This window comes from Corythoichthys intestinalis, chromosome 6 (assembly GCF_030265065.1).
Source record: "Corythoichthys intestinalis isolate RoL2023-P3 chromosome 6, ASM3026506v1, whole genome shotgun sequence".
NCBI classification, from domain to species: Eukaryota; Metazoa; Chordata; class Actinopteri; order Syngnathiformes; family Syngnathidae; genus Corythoichthys; species Corythoichthys intestinalis.
In genome coordinates, this window is record NC_080400.1 from 39217016 (window position 1) to 39237984 (window position 20969).

Below are 20969 nucleotides of genomic sequence, written 5' to 3' on the forward strand. Positions count from 1 at the left end.
TTACTCAAAGGGCCAAGCAAGTCTGGGAATCCCCACTGAACAAGAAATGACTGTTTCATAATAGAACTGTTCAAATATTTTTTTTGTTAACAGTTTAATGTTCACCATTGCCAGATTTATCGACAAATTTGAGTATAGCTAAATGACCTTTCAGTACAGCTGTGCTTTTTAGTACCAAATGTGCTAGTATTGTAACTAAAAGGGTGTTCGCAATCTTTATTGTTCAGTTTATTGGGGTAATGCACCACTTTGTGCTGTAATAATGTCACACTATTGTCCTTCAGTCCTCCACACCCAGCGGTGAAAACTCACATTTTACAGGGAAATGTCTGTACTGAATAATAGCTGAGCATTAGTGGTGTCAACAATAATCGATGCATCCCGATGCGGGGCATGGACGATTCGATTCGGGCAACAAGCCGAATCGATTCAGCGCATTTTGAAATATATAAGTACGTTAAAAAATCTTCCCAGCGCAATTCCGGTGATGCAACGGATTTGGTTCCCCCATTTGTATTATTATTAGGGATGTCCCGATCCAGGTTTTTGCACTTCCGATCCGATATTGTTTTGCACTTCCGATTCAATACCGATACTGGCCGATACTATCTGAGCATGTGTTAAAGTTTAAAGTTATTTAGCCTCCTTAGTTGTTAGACTCATGTTGAAAAAGGTTTTAGTACCCTTGATAACAACTAGCCAGCTGAATTAGGTGAGTTTGAATAACACACAACGGTTGGTAACAAGAAACTGACCTGTTTATTCAGTGACAAACACAAAACATTATAAATAAACAGAAATGGCATAGTCAGTCAGTAAAACGTGCAAATAGTATTGTAAACTGTCTTAAAAAAGCAAAACACACCAACAACCTCAGTGGAAAATCCCACAAATCCCCCAAGCTATTAGATGCTTTTAATGTTTCGTGCATTAGTTACAAAAATTGTATAAAAAGCCTCTCAGGTTTAAATTAACGACTATTTCAGTATCAAGTTAACATTTTAAAACAGTAAATAAAATACTCAAGTCCCCATTCTGTATCAGCAGCTTTAAACTACATTCATTTAATTTTGCGAATCAAGTGTTAAAGTTGTTAAAATTGCTCCCATTATTCCATAATTTCCCTTCTGTCTACTTTCGACATGTGAAAGTTTTAAAACTGTTTTGAAGATAGATTCAAGTCAAGATTTTGCCGATTTAGGAGTATTTTCGATAAAAAGTATATTAGGTTCGCTTGGAAGGTTCACAACAGCCTACTAGGGAAGTCTTCTGCTTTAAGATGGCGGCTGTTTACTAACGCATCTGGTTTTCAATACTTCAATGTTGCTAACGCAGTCGAGTCTGTCGTGTAGCATCTGGTTCTATATACTTAGGATATCTATTATCTCCAGTAAAACGATGTTGACGTAGTTTGTTGCAGCTGTCAGCAGAAGTCAGGTATTCTTGTGTTTTTTTATCCAGCGGCATGAGTTGAGCTAAAGCCGTGAGTTGAGCATTGGCATTACCCGGGTCTAAGACAAGTTATGTTTACTTTCGGGACGCAATGCGGTCAGTTTCTCATTGCGTCCCAAAGACCGCGCTGTGTATTAGTTCCGCTTTACTTGACATATTTCAATAATTGGAATTTGGATGTTTGTGAATCGTTCTCGAATCTTCAGCGGCCGAATCGCGTGTTGGATGGTGCGTCTTTACTTACGTGAGATAATGGCTCGTCATCCAGAATGAATTCTTCGGCAATGACTCCCTTGTTATTCCCTGGGCTTTGGGACTGTCGAGCGCCAGTTTGTCACGCATAGCAAAAGTTTCTGCCAGTGTTCGTTGTGTAGGACCTTTCTGTCTTCGGTTTTCTTAACATACTCCTCATATTGTTTGTGGTATTTCGCTAAATGCTTGATTAGGTTGGTTGCATTAAAACTTATTACAGCTTTACCACTACGCTTGACTTTATTGTGGCATATGTTGCTCTCTGCCTCTTCGTCTTTGTCGTCCTTTAAGGTGAAATGATCTCACACAGCTGACATTTTTACCGATAAAGTCTCTCGGTAAATTGGGAGACGGTAATGTAAATGTGGTGTGTTGAAGGTGTACCGTAAAATGCGGACCGGATTTTAGGGAAACCGAAGCAAAAACTGGAATGGATTATGTAAATCGGTGCGCTGGAAAACCGGGACCGGAATTGAAAAAAAAAAAAAAAAACTGGATCGGAAGTCTGGATCGGAATTTTTCCCGTGTTCCGATCTGATACCGATGCGCATTTTTTTGCCCATATCGGAGTCCGATCCGATCCAAATATCGGATCGGGACATCTCTATTATTATCATGTTTCATTTTTTACACACTGCATAACTCTGGTCAAGTTTCCCACCAACCTCGTGGAAGCCAAAATGTCTCCAGATGTCTACTTTCAATGTCTTAGGTGCATCAATAATCTTTCTCGCTTCCTCTTTCTCCGCTTCAGCCATTGTTATGTTATGTCCTATCTCTTATAGGTTAGATCTTGTGCCCGAACCCGAACGGGTCGGGCCCAAAATGTTCGGGTTGGGTCGGGCCGCCGGACTAATAATTTATTTTAAAAAAATAAAAAAATTTAAAAAAAAGGATAAAACCGAGAGCATGCTCTCTGTATTGTGCATTTGCTTGTGCATGCACATAAACGCAGTGGCGCCGCAGCTTTTTCTTCTTTGCTGTGGAGCTTGCGATTCGTTATGAAAGACACTTATTTGCACACAAAGGCAACACAAATGTGATCCTTTTGAATCCTCTCCTCTGTGTGTCTGCAAAATCGCATGTTTTTTTTAATTTTTTTTAATTAAACTTTCCCAGCGCTATTTCGTTGTGTAAATGCTTTTATAATGATCATTAAAAAATGTAGACTATTTAAACATTAAGAAAACTTGCGTTTTTTCTGCCAACTCGAAGAAATGAAAATAAATTGCTGCTGCTGGATTTTTTTTTTCGCGTCACTCCAAGCCGGGTCGGGCTTCAATACCAGCGGGCCGTGTCGGGTCGGGCTGGATTTTTTAGGCCCGATCTAACCTCTACTATCTCTCTGCTCTCTCGATTGCAAAAAACTGATATTTCCTCATGTTGAAACAGATTGTTATGGCTGCTAATATTGCTGCTGCACTTCATTTTAATTCATTATTTTTTATTGTTATGTGGTAGTTATTGATTGCATTTCTAAATTGATTGCACATACATAGTGGGCTAGGCCTACATTTTACTTTTGTTCTACATTGCAATTTAATTGATGTTTTGTTTGCAACTGAACTTATCCCTGGATTGATATTGCGATAAAGATGCTGCTGCACTACAATATTTCCTTTGTCGTTTTCTTTAATATTTACTTGAATATTTTTATTGATGGGTCGTTGTGACTAAAATACAGTGACTGTTATTATTGATTTTGCACATGAGTTCAAATGTTGCACTGTGTGAAAGGCTGCTACTGTGTGTTAAAAAAAAAAAAAAAAAAAAAAGAAAGCCCTGGTCTCAAAGCACCAATTAAATGCTGTGATCTGTTTTTTTTTTTTTCAAATATATATATATCTGAAAGTATTTTCATTTGACTTCAATCAGGAGTGACACAAGAGCCAATAATGTGTTCCCTCATGATTCACGAAAAATAAGCTTTGCTTTAGAATTTTAATGCATCCCATGCTTTAAGGCATCGCGATGCATTGCCGAATCGAACCGAATCGAATCGTGACCCTCTGAATCGAATTGAATCGTGGCCCTCCGAATCGTAATCGAATCAAATCGTGAGGGCAGTGCCGATGCACACCTCTACTAAGCATCACCTAGAATCCTAAAATGGGGTGGGGGGGTTAATAACAAGGAGACACATGAGATGTGTACCAGGGACACAAAAAGGTACATGTCTCTACCAGAAGAGCAAGCCAATATTCATGCACGTCACTACAGCAGACATCAAATCAACCTCGTAGTGTCCTTCAGGACGTACAGTACATTAGCAAGCTGGCAGAAAGCAATCCTTGACTTTTTTTTACATCTGCAATATCAATCCCAAAACCAAGATAGGTTTCAAATCAAAACAAACAATTTTCTTTTCTACTTGAAAAAGCTTCTACATTCACTTTGAAGGCAAGACAACAGTCATTTTAACCCAAAACCAATTATGAAAAACTGATAGATATTATCCACTATCATTTTATAGTGTTTTTAATGGGCAATTTTATCAGCTACCTCATAATATTGGACAATATTATTTTGTTATTCGCCAATGACAGTTCCACACAAACTTACATCAAAATATCATTTAGCTTAGCAAGAAGAGTTGTAAGAGCCATTTTACGAATGTCCCAGAACACAAACTTTTAAAAAATGCGCATATTTCAAGGTTTCCTCCTGCTGTCACTTGTACTTATCCGTCCGCTGAAACAGCATGATAGCACAGATATCAGTACGCCTGGCGGTCTGCTATTTGATGTGTTGTCTCAGTCTTATGTGTGTGCATAGACTTCATAATTATATTGACGCTACACATTCCACAGACCCTGCGCCACGCCTTCAAGTACGGGGTCGTCCCACACTCCGCTTCAGTTATTCGCAATTGGTCGCAGTCATTCAACACATGCAGCGATCCAACACCGTATTTAGGTTGAAAAAGTTCGAAAGCTGTACCGCATACAAACAGGGAGGATTGTCTCGGGAGTGATTTGTTCGAGGATTCAAGGTAATCATTACATTTTTCGTACCATGCATGCATTTTGAAATGTTGCGGGAAAAAAAAAAAATCAACGGGAGAAATTAACCACTAGTGTCATAATTCGCAAAATGTAACATAAATGCTAACTGCCCGGTTTTTTGCTTTTAACCAAGATTCAAGACTTTTACATTCATATCTATAAAGAATTCAGGAATTTAAGCATTTATTCATAAGAATTTTCAACGTAAAAAGCTCTTTGTTGTAAGGCTGCTGCCACAGTGGCTTAAAAACTAGCAGCACATTCGACAAATTTATGTAAAATAAATGCTAACGGCCCGGTTCTTTGCTCTTTTAACAAAGACTGTTTTACATATCTACAGTATAAATAATTCAGGTTTTTAAGCATTTATTCAAAATAATTTTCAACATAAAAAGCTCTTTGTGGTGCTAAGGCAGGGCTAGTGCTAACAGCACATTCAACAATGCTAACTGCCCGTTTTCTTTTTGGCTTTTAACCAAGAATAAAGATAGTTTTATGACCATATCTATAAAGAATTCAGGGATTTAAGCATTTATTCACAAGAATTTTTAAAGTAAAAAGCTGTTTGTGGTGATAAGACGGCGCCACAGTGGCTTAAATACTAGCAGCACATTCGACATAGTTACGTAAAATAAATAACTGCTAGGGGTGCACGATATCCTTTTTTTTTTTTTACACCGATACCGATATCGATAACTGCTTGCTCCCCAAGGCCGATACGATAACCGATAATATGTCAATAATTTTTCAATGTATATTTACCTGAGTTTTTAAACACCTGTAGGTCAAAAATCTAGTGGTTGATTCAGCATAGATTTGCCTTTGACCAAACCAGAATTTTCATGATGACATGAACATTATTATAATGAACAAAACAAAGACAAGAACAGTTTTGACTTCAAAAAAGTGGCCATATTAAATTTTTTCAAATAAACATAATTTGAGTCAATCACAATCAGTCAGTCAACATCATTGACGATGTGTTCCCCTGAACAATGAGAACTGATCTAAAACAAACAAACTCAATGTGTATTGTGCTTTGTCAGCAGATAAAACATTTAGTGCAACAGGAGAGGAGACTTTTGTCGTCTTGGTCCATGAAACAACTTTCTTAACGTGGGAATTATAGAACAGCAGGCCTATCAATAACCAAAAGGCCTCTTAAGAACTTGTAAACATGTAAAAATTTGCTAATTGCCATAATAAGGTTTATAACTCATTGAAGGAAAAATACAGCCTGTAGAACACTAACAAAACTGCATACTGGCAAAACAGGAGTAGAAACAAACGCTCACATCCCAATCCGACACCGTGCCAAAAATATTATTAATATGCCCGATAATATATAATGTTACTGGAGTTATTGGGATGACGTCATATTCCTATAAGACCGATAATTATCGGACCGATAATTATCGTGCACCTCTAATAACTGCCCAGTTTTTTGCTTTTAAGCAAGAATCGAAACTGTTTTACGCCTATATCTATAAAGAATTGTGGGATTTAAGCATTTATTCACATGAATTTAATGTAAAAAGCTCTTTGTGTTTCCACTAGGCCAGCTTTGACGGAGATAAGCCCCCTATTAATCGGCCCTCCGCCCCGTCAGTATATTATGAAGTCTATGGTGTTTGATTGACTGAGACCAAGCGATTGTGCTGAAAAACGACATTATGAAATAAAAAAAAGGCCATTGTGGAATAAGACATGTAATTAAAAAAATACTTAGCGAAAACACTGAATTTGTAAAAGATTGTTCGTAATAATATCTTATTTTACAATTTAGGGGCCATATTACATACAGTGGGGAGAACAAGTATTTGATACACTGCCATTTATCAAACTGGTATTTCAAAATGTTTTATTTATTTAATTTTAACTCTGAAGATTTAATGGCCTTTTGCCCTTTTGAGCTTCGATAATCTACTAGATAGGTTTTTTTTTCATTTTGGATGGACCCAGGAATTTACACAGTGATTATCTAGCAAGTTGTTTTTACCATTTCTAAATTAGTATTGAGAGGGATTTATCCAATTCTGCTCATTTTAATACAGATCATGTGAATGATCACTACCAGCCCTCCCAAGTTAAAAAAAAAAAAAAAAAAATTAGGGTTAATGGCATCCAGTGAGTTAATGATTTAAAAAAAAAAAAAAAAAAAAAAAAAAAAAGGATTTATCTGTACAGCATGTGATAAGATACAAGAGCAATGGGAAAACCCACTGACACAGAAGAGAGAAAAAGAACACACACATGCACAATTATAGACTGGCACAACTAACTGATGGAGGAGAGGGTTTTCTTAACAACTGCTGGCACTGGCGCCGAGCAATCCCTTCGCACACTCAGGCCCATCTCATTTATATACACTAGATTACTAAACCCACAGGATGCACGGATTAAACATTAAGGATATACTTTCCATTGATCCTATAACCCTACTATACATTATACTGTATGTGTACAAAATATGACCATTTATAGACGCCAATATATAAAAAAAAAAAAAGGAATATAAAAGCTTGGTTTAAACAGGCTTGATTTGGTTAACATTGTTATTTCAAGTTAAGGTAGCTTTGTATGCATTGTAAGGGTATCCAAGAACAAATGAAATATAGGTCCACTAGCGGTTAAGGGACCATTTATAGACGCCAATATACATAAAAAAAAAAAAAAAAGGAATATAAAAGCTTGGTTTAAACAGGCTTGATTTGGTTAACATTGTTATTTCAAGTTAAGGTAGCTTTGTATGCATTGTAAGGGTATCCAAGAACAAATGAAATATAGGTCCACTAGCGGTTAAGGGAAAGTGATGTCATCTCCAGGAATCATAGCATGACATCACCGTGTTGTCACCGTCTTGCACTGATTCACATCAAATGGACAAATAGGACTGCCACTAAGGGCAGCCAATATATTTTACATGACAAGAACATTTATGGAAAGGATGCATTTTTTTTAAGGAAAGGCATTTTCTAAGGGTAATACTTTATAGAATAGTAATTGCACTTAGATCTGACTTTCTCTAGTAGAAAGAGGTCAGTGTCTGTGAACCTGCTGAATCATAATACACATACATTTTTAATGAGACACTTACCCGAGCAGCGTCTCTGCAGGGAAACGATCTCTAGATGGAGGCCGTGTAGCAAAGTGAGATGCTCCTGCCTGAGGAACACCACGCTCCTCTCTACGCTCTCCAGCTGCCGAGCCACGTTGTACTCTTCGCCCATGGTTTGGTTTGCACTCGCAGTGAGGCGGGGGACTTGAGTTGCAAAATTCCAGGAAGTGGGAACTTTCCATGTAATGTATGGCAATAAATTAGAACAAAATTTAAAGAAAATTCACATATATCTACAGTGGTACCTTAACATGCTGGTTCCCCCATTAAAAAAAAAAAGTTTCTTTCAAACTCAATCTGGTGTTGCGAGGCAAAATTTGAAGTACAGGCAAGCTTGAGATACAGTATGTTGTTGCTCAGGTGTAATGAAATGCAGTATCACAACACGTTGTATAAGCTTTTACAGCCAATTTCAACTTAATTCCCCTCAATTCCCATAACTGTAATTGAAACGCCATTTCCAAGACTCCCAATCTTAAATTCCCATAGAAGTTGACCACTATTGCATGGTTGTGCTTTTAAAGATGTCAACACCAGCTCAGGTTCTAAGAGGAAAATTAACCTTGGATGCACATGGATGGAAGAATCACCATGCAGCTTTTGATTGGATTTTACCTACCTTTATTTTTAGCTTAAGAAAATAGACCCACGAGGATGAAAGACTTGCTGTGCCTAGTCAGTGTAGATCTGGCAGGCAGCATCCTTCATGCGACTCCAGTTAGCGTGAAGCAGTTATAAAGTGAGTATAGTGCTCAAATGCTGAACATATGGACCGAACATGCAGCCTGCTTCGGTACTGAAAAACGCAGCTAAACCCAGCGTTGAGGTTCGTATCTCCGTGCAAATACGCGCCACATCCTTCTTGCTCACCCACGGAGTGAAGCAGATGTCGTAAACTGGGGTGGTGACGTTTTGAGTGAGTGGACTAGGGTTGGCGAGAGAGGAGACGAGAAACGGTGATCAAATCTCGCGAGAACAAACATCGTACCACTGATGCGACATGGCAGCCGATTGGTGGGATTCAAACATGCCAAAATGTCACAATGTAACCGTGTCGGGCAAGGCAAGCCCCCTGGTAACAAATAAAAACACAGGTCTGGCAAAAATTAAGCAAGTAAAAGATGTGATAGCATCAAAGAACAATTTATTTATCTTTGCGAATTTATTTTAACAATAATAAAACACGCTCTTTATTCAAAACTTCCTAAAAGCTTGTGTGAATCTTTGAAGAAAACAAAATCACTGCGAACAACTCAAACGAAAATACCCCCAACCAAGAAAAAGGCAAAAAAAAAAAAAAAAAAAAAAAAGGAACACTACTAAATTTGCAACTTCAGTTAAATTCTTTAAAACGTACCCGATTTAAGTGAATTAAAAGGGAACTTCACTAAACAGCAGTCACCCAAAGCAGCAGTCAGTCCAGGTGGCCACTGCTCACAACAACATCAGGTTCAAACATTGAACCTTATCGTGTACAAAAAATAAAATAATAATGTAAAAGTACCTCACGCAGCCAGCTCTGCTCAAAAGCTGGTTCTCAGCAGGTCTCACGTCTTCAAGGGCAAAAGCAACAAACCAGCGTTCTGCCAAAATCTCCATCTCCTACATCGGCGAAACGTCCTACATTAGTCGAATTTGACACCCAAAGTACTACCGTGCGCTCTAAACTTGTTTTGTTTAAATGCATACAGGAGTAACGTACTAAAAAAAATGCCTGCAGAAAATACTTAAATGTAGTTATATCAAATAAGGACGGTTTAAATAGGCTACGTGACTAATGTGGTCAACTGTTTCAAAGCTAACACAAAAAAACACAATGGTTAAACGTATGAGAGGGTAATACGTGCAAAAAGTATCTTTGAGGCAGTGAAAAGGTTCTAAATAACTAAATAAAAACAAAAAGTGAGTACTCGCCGCTTCTAACCGATGTGCGCATGCGTGTGGATGCTTGCGCAAGCGCGCTGAGCCTTGTGTAGACGTTTCGCCGCGTAGTAAGGAATGGCCGAACACCTGTTCATGCACAGGTGCTGCGCATGAGCTAATTTATAGTGCCTGATGGAGGAGTGAAAGTCAATTAAGCATGATGTGTTTGTGACTGTGGGAAAATTGGGCATCCTCACTTTCCACCTTGTTACATGTAAGAACGGCAATTTAATTGGTACTACCCACAGTTTCAATTCAATTCTCAGCAACAACAACAAAAGAATAACAGCCACGAACAAGTAAATTAGGCTAACCAAATACATTCTCTTGTTTTCATGTTTGTAGTTGTCAAAGTCAATTCTTTTTAGATCTATTCTTTTCATAGCCATTGTCAAAAATTTGGTGGGTGGGGTGGGAAGTTGCTCCCTATAACATAAATACATGGACAAAAAAAGCTCATACACTGGTGACCTGACAAATATATAAAATTAAATAATATTGCACTTCCACCTAGTGGATCTAAAACGAATTACAACAACACGAAACGATCAACTAGGGTACGACAACTCAAATGTTGAGCCCTACTGTATGGAGGACCAGGAGTGCAAAAATTCAATAAATAAATACACAATTAAATAAATAATTAAAAGTGTCATTAAAATGCTTCTATTTCAATATTTATTTATTTATTTCAATATTTATTTCAATTTTTATTTATTTATTTCAATTTATATTTATTTATTTCAATTTTTATTTATTTATTTCGATTTATATTGATTTCAATTTATATTTATTTATTTCAATTTTTATTTATTTCAATTTATATTTATTTATTTCAAATTTTATTTCGATTTTTATTTATTTATTTCAACTTTTATTCTTTTATTTCAACTTTTATTTATTTATTTCAATTTTTATTTATTTCATTTTATATTTATTGATTTCATTTTATATTTATTTCAAAATGTATTTCAATTTTTATTTATTTATTTCAATTTTTATTCATTTATTTAAATATTTATTTATTTATTTCAATTTTTATTTATTTATTTCATCATTTATTTATTTATTTCAACATTTATTTATTTCACTTTTTATTTATTTCATTCTTGCACTCTTGTTCCCCGTGTGGCCGCATGAAATAATTTTATCTGTCACTGGCTCATCAAACTCGGTGGGCGGGCGTGAACTAGGCGGGGTTTGAGTTGGTCGAGTAATAAGCGATTGCTTCGTCCTATTTCTTCTCAACATGGCGGCATTATCTGAGATTTTGCATGAGCTCTCTTGGGACATGGTAGATTTCTCAGAACAAATTAAAGCAGGACATTTGGACCCTGAGTACGTGTCCTACAAAACAGAGCAATTAATTAACGTTATTTGCATCATCTCGGCTCTGTCAGATCAAGATGTTGATCGAAGAGTTTTCGATAGTTTTAGAACTGCGGTCAAGCCAGCCTCCACTCGTAAAAACGAAGTCAAACCAGCCGCCCCTCATTTGGATTATTGTTTGCATTATGTGCATTACGGTAATGCAATGCGCTGGCTTCAGAATGCAATGACGTGGCTTCAGAGCGCAAGTCCCTTTGTTAAATATATAGGGGAAAAAACGGTGACCTATTCGATAACGGGTCCACTTTAGAGAGACACTGGAGCACCCCTAGACCCAAACTAAATCATTATCATGTAAAAATTATGTCAGAGTTCAGAGTTAAACTACTTAGAAAACTGCTAGTTATTTCTGTCATTTAGCCTTATTTCAAAACTTGATTAAAAAAAAAAATAATAATAAAATCTGGTAAATATCCAAGGACCGTTCCACTTCTGAGTTATACTAGAGTTTCTCGTATGCAGACATCAGCCCGTTTAATGTCGCTGGCCTGCGCGATGTAGAAGCCACAGACTGGACTCCGCCATGGGCTGCTGGTGGAGTTCTCCTCAGAGTGTCCTCGATTAAATTTGCTGCTTCTCTGAGCAGCTCCGGGCACATTTTGGACATATGTATGTTTTGCTTGGACAACACGCGAAATGCGTCAAAGCCTACTACCGCTACACTGACCACGCTCGTGACGCTACTAATCTTCGTCGTCTTTGTGATTTTGAGGGAGCAATTATTTTTCAGATTGTACGGATCTACACTGCCACCTTATGTTGTTGTCACCTACGTCATCACGACCACCTGAGCCGCCATCTTTCGTGTATCTCAGTGACCTGGACTACATCCGCCCCGGTCACGTTTGTTTTGTTGACAATTTTGCGAGTAAGCAGCCACGCGAATGTCACATAAAAATGGGGAAAAGCCAGAAGAACGACAAGACTCCTTATGTGGAGAAGCTTGAAAAGGAAGCGAGAGATCGGTATTTGTCAGTTATGGTGCCTCTGCTGTGGTCTGGAGACCAAAGATGACATGGTTGCGTGTGATAATGAGATCTGCCCCATTATTATTTAACCTGTGTTGGTCTACACCGCATGAAACAGATAAAGACGTGTTGGTTCTGCTCTCTGTGCTCCACTTAAGTTAGTGGTGGTTGGTAGTTTGTTTTAACTGACAATTTGGCAACATTAAAAGTGCCTGGCCAAAGTAGTTAACTGTCGTCCTTTGTATAAACATTATTATGCGTGTGTGTGTGTGTATACAGTGCCTTGCAAAAGTATTCGGCCCCCTTGAACCTTGCAACCTTTCGCCACATTTCAGGCTTCAAACATAAAGATATAAAATTTTAATTTTTTGTCAAGAATCAACAACAAGTGGGACACAATCGTGAAGTGGAACAAAATTTATTGGATAATTTAAACTTTTTTAACAAATAAAAAACTGAAAAGTGGGGCGTGCAATATTATTCGGCCCCCTTGCGTTAATACTTTGTAGCGCCACCTTTTGCTCCAATTACAGCTGCAAGTCGCTTGGGGTATGTTTCTATCAGTTTTGCACATCGAGAGACTGACATTCTTGCCCATTCTTCCTTGCAAAACAGCTCGAGCTCAGTGAGGTTGGATGGAGAGTGTTTGTGAACAGCAGTCTTCAGCTCTTTCCACAGATTCTCGATTGGATTCAGGTCTGGACTTTGACTTGGCCATTCTAACACCTGGATACGTTTATTTTTGAACCATTCCATTGTAGATTTGGCTTTATGTTTTGGATCATTGTCCTGTTGGAAGATAAATCTCCGTCTCAGTCTCAGCTCTTGTGCAGATACCAACAGGTTTTCTTCCAGAATGTTCCTGTATTTGGCTGCATCCATCTTCCCGTCAATTTCAACCATCTTCCCTGTCCCTGCTGAAGAAAAGCAGGCCCAAACCATGATGCTGCCACCACGTTTGACAGTGGGGATTGTGTGTTCAGGGTGATGAGCTGTGTTGCTTTTACGCCAAACATATCGTTTTGCATTGTGGCCAAAAAGTTCAATTTTGGTTTCATCTGACCAGAGCACCTTCTTCCACATGTTTGGTGTGTCTCCCAGGTGGCTTGTGGCAAACTTTAAACGAGACTTTTTATGGATATCTTTGAGAAATGGCTTTCTTCTTGCCACTCTTCCATAAAGGCCAGATTTGTGCAGTGTACGACTGATTGTTGTCCTATGGACAGACTCTCCCACCTCAGCTGTAGATCTCTGCAGTTCATCCAGAGTGATCATGGGCCTCTTGGCTGCATCTCTGATCAGTTTTCTCCTTGTTTGAGAAGAAAGTTTGGAAGGACGGCCGGGTCTTGGTAGATTTGCAGTGGTCTGATGCTCCTTCCATTTCAATATGATGGCTTGCACAGTGCTCCTTGAGATGTTTAAAGCTTGGGAAATCTTTTTGTATCCAAATCCGGCTTTAAACTTCTCCACAACAGTATCTCGAACCTGCCTGGTGTGTTCCTTGGTTTTCATAATGCTCACTGCACTTTAAACAGAACCCTGAGACTATCACAGAGCAGGTGCATTTATACGGAGACTTGATTACACACAGGTGGGTTCTATTTATCATCATCGGTCATTTAGGACAACATTGGATCATTCAGAGATCCTCACTGAACTTCTGGAGTGAGTTTGCTGCACTGAAAGTAAAGGGGCCGAATAATATTGCACGCCCCACTTTTCAGTTTTTTATTTGTTAAAAAAGTTTAAATTATCCAATAAATGTTGTTCCACTTCACGATTGTGTCCCACTTGTTGTTGATTCTTGACAAAAAAATTCAATTTCATATCTTTATGTTTGAAGCCTGAAATGTGGCGAAAGGTTGCAAGATTCAAGGGGGCCGAATACTTTTGCAAGGCACTGTATATATATATATATATAATACAGTATTGACACATGCTGTACTTACACAGAATAGGATTCAAGATGACTTAATATTTTTTATTAAATACAATCAAGTCACAACAAAATACAAAATATCAATAACAGCTAAGTTTGAAAGGCTGAAACGGTTAGCATAATAAATGTTATAACAGTACAAACTACACAACAGTTGGGCAAAGGTTTGTAAGGGCATCGCATACATAAACAATCTTATCCAACAATGTGCAATCTTCGCCGTCACATGGCAGAACCAAGTTAATAGGTATAGTTCCTGTTGGATCTTCTGGCAAAGATTACCAATTACCCGTTCAACATGGATCCTCAAATGTGCTTTCTTCCTAGTCTCCTCCACATCTCTACCAGCTAACTGACAGCGACCTTTTGTGAACGCAGGGAGTTTGACCTCTGCACATAACATACCCACATGTTCTTGAATATCAAAGCCTCTGTCAGTCAAGACAATGTCCCCGGGCAAAACGTTATTAAAAAAAGCACTGCTCAAGGTGATATGTTTGTCACTTGTGCGACCACCCCAACCTTTTGACATTAAAATTCCCCCCTTTGGTGTGATTCCAGTTAGGTATTTCATGGTGTAGTTATGCTTGTAACTAGAAAACATTTGCGCATGCGCCTTAAGATTTGATGGTTTCTCTGTACCAATTTCAAAAAACTCAATAATCACTGCAACTCTGCGTCTGAAGAACTCAACAAACTCGTGAAGCATTGTTTTATAGAGTGTTTCTCTGTTGGGCCAAACAATTGCTCGTCTCAAGTTAGCATGTAAAAAGGGCACCATGCCACTGAACACTCAATACCCAGTCTTACGGGAAACATGGAATATATGTGCAATGTGTAGTGTAGGCAGGTCCAAACGCAGGCGCATGAAGGTCAGAAGGAGCATCTAAAGGGCGCTGACGGCTCCTCCTGTAGCTCACCAACGTCTTCCTCCGTCCTCAATTTCTCACGCCTACTTCGCCTAGAAGAGTGGTCCACGTTGGTGGGCTGAACACATGTGTGTCCCAGGCATAAGGATGGTGGGACCTGCCCTCATATGGCACTGATTTGTATGCAACAGACTTTTTATTGATTTTTTTTTTTTTTTTTTTTTAAGTTTAACTGATCATTAGGCATAACAAACAAGCAGAAGATTCTTCTGGTGATTTAGTAGATCTGTAGTCTCCTCCACAGAGTGCTTGGTCAAGCATATCAGTAGCCTAAGCGGGAGGTAAATATCGCATTTTTTTCTAAAACATCTCCCATACTTATAATCATTCATTGTGTGCGGTTACATCTTCATTACTACCCTTACTTTGTTCCCTTTGAACTGTTTTTTTGTGTACTAGTACCATACGATGAACGCCTGTTGCTTATGCACAGTTAGCCTCTCTTCGACACTAGCGTGGTTAGCCAAAGTAAACAACACAACCACACGCCATAAGCGTTTAAATGCAGTCAGTATCAGCATCCGAAGAACATTAACACTTCCAGTTACTTGCCTTTATGGAAATGTAGGGAACAGACCGACATGTTTTCAGTTGATGAATAAAAAGTGATGGCCTTTCTTCTCACCGCTGCAACCATTGAAGCCTCTTGGTCAACTCATCTAAGTTCCATATCTTCTCTTCCAGGCGGGATTGCTAAAAAAAAAAAACCTATCCCATCCTTTTTGCATTCGTTTCTATCATGGGACATAGAATGGCAGTCTTTCACACAACACGAGTGTACCATTTTCAACGATTACCACGCAGAATGGATGCTTAGCAAAGGATCACGTCGCGGGCTTGTTGTTGTTCTGCAATACACGAAAAGCCACAATGCATTGCGCCAGAAACGTCACGAGACAAGAACCGTCTCAGGCGTCAATCTATTATCTGAGATCGACTAGTTAAGACTTGCTTTGCTGAGCAACCAATCAGACGTTAGAAACTTTGACGAGCAAACGTGACAGATGAAATTATTTCATGGTTGCACCCTCCAGAGGAACAAGAGTGCAAGAATGAAATAAATAAAAAGTGAAATAAATAAAAGTTGAAATAAATAAATAAATGATGAAATAAATAAATAAAAACGGAAATAAATGAATAAAAATAGAAATAAATAAAAATTGAAATAAATAAATAAAAATCGAAATAAATTTTGAAATAAATAAATGTAAATTGAAATAAATAAAAATCGAAATAAATATAAATCGAAATAAATATAAACTGAAATAAATAAAAATTGAAATAAATATAAATCGAAATAAATAAATATACATTGAAATAAATAAATACAAATTGAAATAAATAAATACAAATTGAAATAAATAAATATAAATTGAAATAAATAAATAAAAATTGAAATAAATAGTGAAATAAATAAATATTGAAATAAAAGCATTTTAATGACACTTTTAATTATTTATTTAATTGTGTATTTATTTATTGAATTTTTGCACTCCTGGTCCTCCATACCTATCGGACTAAAAGAACAAATATGTCTGGAGCTGCAAAAAATTAAGTCTTATATGAGCTAAAAAATGAAGGCAACACATGTTATCAATCCATATTAGCTATATTAGCCTACAATCAAAATGACTAAGTTGGCTACAAATACATAATGCATTATAATATAATAATAATAATAATACATATACTATACATGCCTTCATGACAATATTTATTTTCCCTGCAATGCATCAGAGTATAGAGAATGACGCACCATGTGACTACTCTGTTGTATGATGGCGCCGCAAGTTTAACTTCATTACAATATTAATACACTGGAAGAAGGTTTGTGTCATGTTTGTCCTCCTACAGAAACCATATTAAAACAAAAAATATATTTCCCTCCCCCATCTTTCTCCATTTTCAATTTTTTTCGAAAAAGCTCCAGGGAGCCACTAGGGCAGTGTTTAAGAGCCACATGCGGCTGTAGAGCCGTGGGTTTCCTTCACTCGTGTTACTTTTTACAGGGCAAGTATTTTTACAATAAGGGATTTTTCCATAATACTTTTTTAATATATACATACACATACATATGTATATGAAACAAGTAATTCAAGAAAATACCATATGTGAACTTCACATTTTAGGTCACATTTAATTAATTTGTATATAATTATTTTGTACACAGTATTTTTTTGTATAAATGTATAAATTTGAAAAAATGTTAAAATAATATTAAAATGAATAAAAACAGGAATGCACTCTGGTTGTGGCCCACATTATTATTATTTTTTTTTTTTAAGTCTTCTTTCCTCCATAGTATTTGCCATTGACAGACAGAACTACAGTTCATTTTTGTGAGTGCTCATGTTTCTGTGCCATTGACAGTGTTAATCGTCCAATTCTTTTTGATCAGTTTGAATGATCGCTGCCAATCTCTCCCACTAAAAATTGATTGGACGGCTAGTGCTCTCAATGAGTTCCGTAAAAAAGGTTAAAAGTTTTTTTTTTTTTTTTTTTTTCAAATCACCCGAACACAATATCAACGTTTCAGAATTATTCTCTTTATTAAAACACAAATCGTTTTTATAAACAGAAATTAGAGGGTGATCAAATGTTCTGTGCCAGAAACGCAAGGTGATATTTACACTGCACATGGATGTTTCCCTCAGTCAACTATCTTGTGCTTTGTAATTCATGAGATTTTCACATTAAATATATATTTCATGTGTTTCACATTACAATTACAAGTCTTTGCTGCTTTTTTTTTTTTTTTTTTTTTTTTTTTAAGAAGTAAAATAATATTGACAACAGAACTCCAAATCATTATGCATGTTGGGAAAGATGTTACACACAAGAAAATCATGATAAAATATCAATTAGTCTCACAGTGTTAATATTACATTTTGGCCAAAACTTCACAAATTTGCTAGATTAAGGTACTGCATCTCAATTTGGCTGCCAATCTTTGATACAACTCTTTACAATAAGAGTGCAATCACACACAAAAAACATTACATTGGTCGAAGGAGGAACAGTAAACTGCCTACATTTGCTCGTAAAGTCTGAAACAACAGTACTCTATATTGATCTTCATAAGGCTGCTGTGGTGAAGATTAAACATTTGTCTTTTCCATTTTGAAGAAACGCTGTTTTATGTTCAACAGGGAACACGCTGGGTGGAAAACTCAGCATCTGTAGTCCACCTGTATCTTTGTCAATAGATCTGACACCTAGATTGATTCGCCCTTTAACTGCAGGCTGATAAAAATATTGCCTGTGGAGATTACAACAACAAAGACACAATTACTATCACTAGCTTCAAATGTTTTCACTTAAACCGTGTCAACTATAACTGGTCACTTTTAGAACAACTTTGAAATATCCACAATTTCACCTGATGAACAAAAAAAATCTTTTAAACACAAATAGACTGCAACGTATCAATGCCTATGTGCACGTTTGTCAACTTTTCACCAGTCCACAGTCATGTTAACACCTCCATATTCACAAATTTGCATCTAATTTAGAGAAAATTGTCATTTGCTGTAAATCTAATGTTTGCCGTTTTTGTTTCAAGGCCAAAGAGTGAATTTGGCTCTAGCTGGTAGAATCCGAGTGATATTAGCTTTACATTTTTGATGGTGGATTTTTCCACCCCAATTTCAATTGATCCCAGTTTTGTTAGTGGTCAATGAACACACCGGATGAAGTCAAAGTGGAATTTAAACCATATTTCTGCTTGTCTCGAAATGCAGCAGCCAAAAACCTGTGACAACCAACTTGGGATAAAAATTTGCCTGTAAATGCTGAAAGGTAAGTTTAATGACTTATACGTTTAGCACAAAGTTCTACGTGGTGTCAAACCAGTCTTTGCTAGCATGTTACTTTGTGCGGAATCATTTCTTAACCAAATAATCATTTATGCAACATGTCTCAATGATTGTGTTACTGCTAAATGTAGGTGATAGTCTACATTTCAAGTGTTTTTCCACATATTTGCGGCATCTATATGCATTTACAAACCCCTTTTGGGGTATAGATTATTTGTAAATTTTTGTAATCTGTGGCGGGCCTCCGTCCCAATCCATGAATTGTTGGGGTATTCACAGACCTCAGATGTGTTTATTCCAACATGAAGCTTATAAGCTGCCATTGAATTCATTCAACCATTACAAAGTGAAGACACATCTCGCCTATTTTCTCAAAGGACACATCCAAAATTTGATTATTTTTCAATTTTATATTTAAAAACTTGGGTATATGGTTTGCCTCAGTACCAATGTAGTCAGTCACTCTGTCCTAATCACTGCTACTGGTCTGCATGGTACAAAATGCTACACTTTGCATTTACATGAGACAGATCTGACATTCAACACAAAATAATTCCAATTTGCCACGAATATTTGGGCACTAATTCTACTTGCTTTGGAGATTACATAGGAAGAACCTCGTACACCCTTCATTAAGAAGCCCAAGAATGGTTTTAAGTTTTGGAAGCTAACTGAGGTAATTTGATGAGTGCTGCCTTTTGAAGGTCATTACAAGAAAAGCATTTCCCACCAGCTTGGTAAACGGTAACTCCAACAACAGTAGACAGAATCCAACCAAAAAGTTTCAATTAGATTTCACAGCTTTCATCTGTGTTCCCAAACAGTGGTGTCACTTGGCTGCTGGATTTGAAGATTTGGATTACCAAATATGACATCTGATGAAGCTCTCGAGATTTTTACTTAAATCTTTTCACTTCCATTAAATGGGCCATTTATGGAATGAGCACAGTTTATGCATTGTACCACATTTGACCATCATTTAAAATGCTTGTTCTGAGAAGGCAAACAAGTGTTAAAAGCTTTGAGGTAGCAAGTGGCTTGAAGTTAACGAGATCAAAAAGACATTAGCTTTATATACTAGATTAAATAGTGTTTAGATTTGGTTGATTAATTCATGTGATGGCATCCAAAGCCATACGTCATACGATGGTTACATTCAAGGTTCCAAATGGAGGTGGCTGTGGGCTTCTATCACCATTAGCTACGTTAATGAAACACCTGCGGGTCTGAAATGTAGTAGCAAACAACACCGACAACAAAAACTGAAACAAATCTAACCCACGTGATGCAGAAATGAATTCTCCCTATGTTTCCTTCTCTTTCTTGGCCTCCCGAGTGCTGCTCTTCAAGAAGTCGCTCCTAAGCAGGCGGTAAAACAGGATAATGTTCATGAGCGTCATAATGGCAAGACCCACGCTACCCAATGTATAGGAGTGGAGTGGCACATTGTCCCTGTTGAGCACCAGCCAACGGGTCATCCAGGCTAGGGTGTTGATGCGGAACACCACATAGGTGCCCAGGTTGATCATGCTGTTGACCCGGTAGACGGTGCCGGTGGCCTGGTTGGCCAACCGAAGGATCTGCCTCAGGTGGAGGAACACTGAGTTGATCTCAACCAATAGGGCCACCACGGCAAAACCCAGGTAGCGATACGTCAACACTGACAGGCCGAAACAAGTGATCACCTAAAAAGGGAAACCACAGGAAGAAAATGTGTTACGATAGAAAAAAGGAACATGCTCAGGATAACCTTCAGACATCTCATTTCTGTGTATCGTTTGGGTAGACACTAAAGTGAATACATTACTTGTTGCTCTATTTGGATGAGCATACATATACAGGTACAACCCCAAAAATTAGAATACCAAGTAAAAGTTATTTTGGCAATTTACGATAAAAGATGAGATAAGTCATTACACGCACATTCACAAATCTCAAGCAGTTCATTGTTGAACCTTGCGGATTAAGATTCAGATTATTAAAACCACAAACCCCAAAACATGGAGGTATATTTGTGTCTTTATTATTCAATCCCCCCAAAAAATTGCCTCAATCAAAATACAGTATATATTTTCAATAAAAAAAAAGTCACTTCAATTAAAAAAATGTCTTTGAATGCAAAACCTCATTTGGGAATCAAAAGATGCATTTGGAAACTATTTTTCTTCTTCTTTTTTTG

The 20969-nt window shown here is 37.4% G+C and overlaps 2 protein-coding genes across 5 annotated transcripts in view; both read right to left on the bottom strand.

Annotated features, from left to right (window-relative positions):
• The window catches only part of ccdc92ba (coiled-coil domain containing 92Ba), a 114264-nt gene extending 104544 nt beyond the window's left edge, over nucleotides 1–9720 (bottom strand). Inside the window, exons 1-4 of one of the 3 annotated variants that reach the window (XM_057839513.1) lie at nucleotides 9530–9720; nucleotides 9332–9429; nucleotides 8447–8752; nucleotides 7807–8001 (exon numbers count right to left, since the gene is read on the bottom strand). In XM_057839513.1, coding sequence (XP_057695496.1) covers nucleotides 7807–7939 — 133 coding nt within the window. In that variant the 5' untranslated portion in view covers nucleotides 7940–8001; nucleotides 8447–8752; nucleotides 9332–9429; nucleotides 9530–9720. Of the gene's footprint in view, nucleotides 1–7806; nucleotides 8002–8446; nucleotides 8753–9331 lie in introns of all 3 variants that reach the window. The other 2 variants (XM_057839515.1, XM_057839514.1) reach the window with 2 other exon arrangements.
• A 7785-nt stretch (nucleotides 9721–17505) lies between these two features.
• The window catches only part of tlcd2 (TLC domain containing 2), a 39572-nt gene continuing 36108 nt past the window's right edge, over nucleotides 17506–20969 (bottom strand). Inside the window, exons 4-5 of one of the 2 annotated variants that reach the window (XM_057839517.1) lie at nucleotides 20073–20475; nucleotides 17506–18234 (exon numbers count right to left, since the gene is read on the bottom strand). In XM_057839517.1, coding sequence (XP_057695500.1) covers nucleotides 20095–20475 — 381 coding nt within the window. In that variant the 3' untranslated portion in view covers nucleotides 17506–18234; nucleotides 20073–20094. Of the gene's footprint in view, nucleotides 20476–20969 lie in introns of both variants that reach the window. The other variant, XM_057839516.1, reaches the window with a different exon arrangement.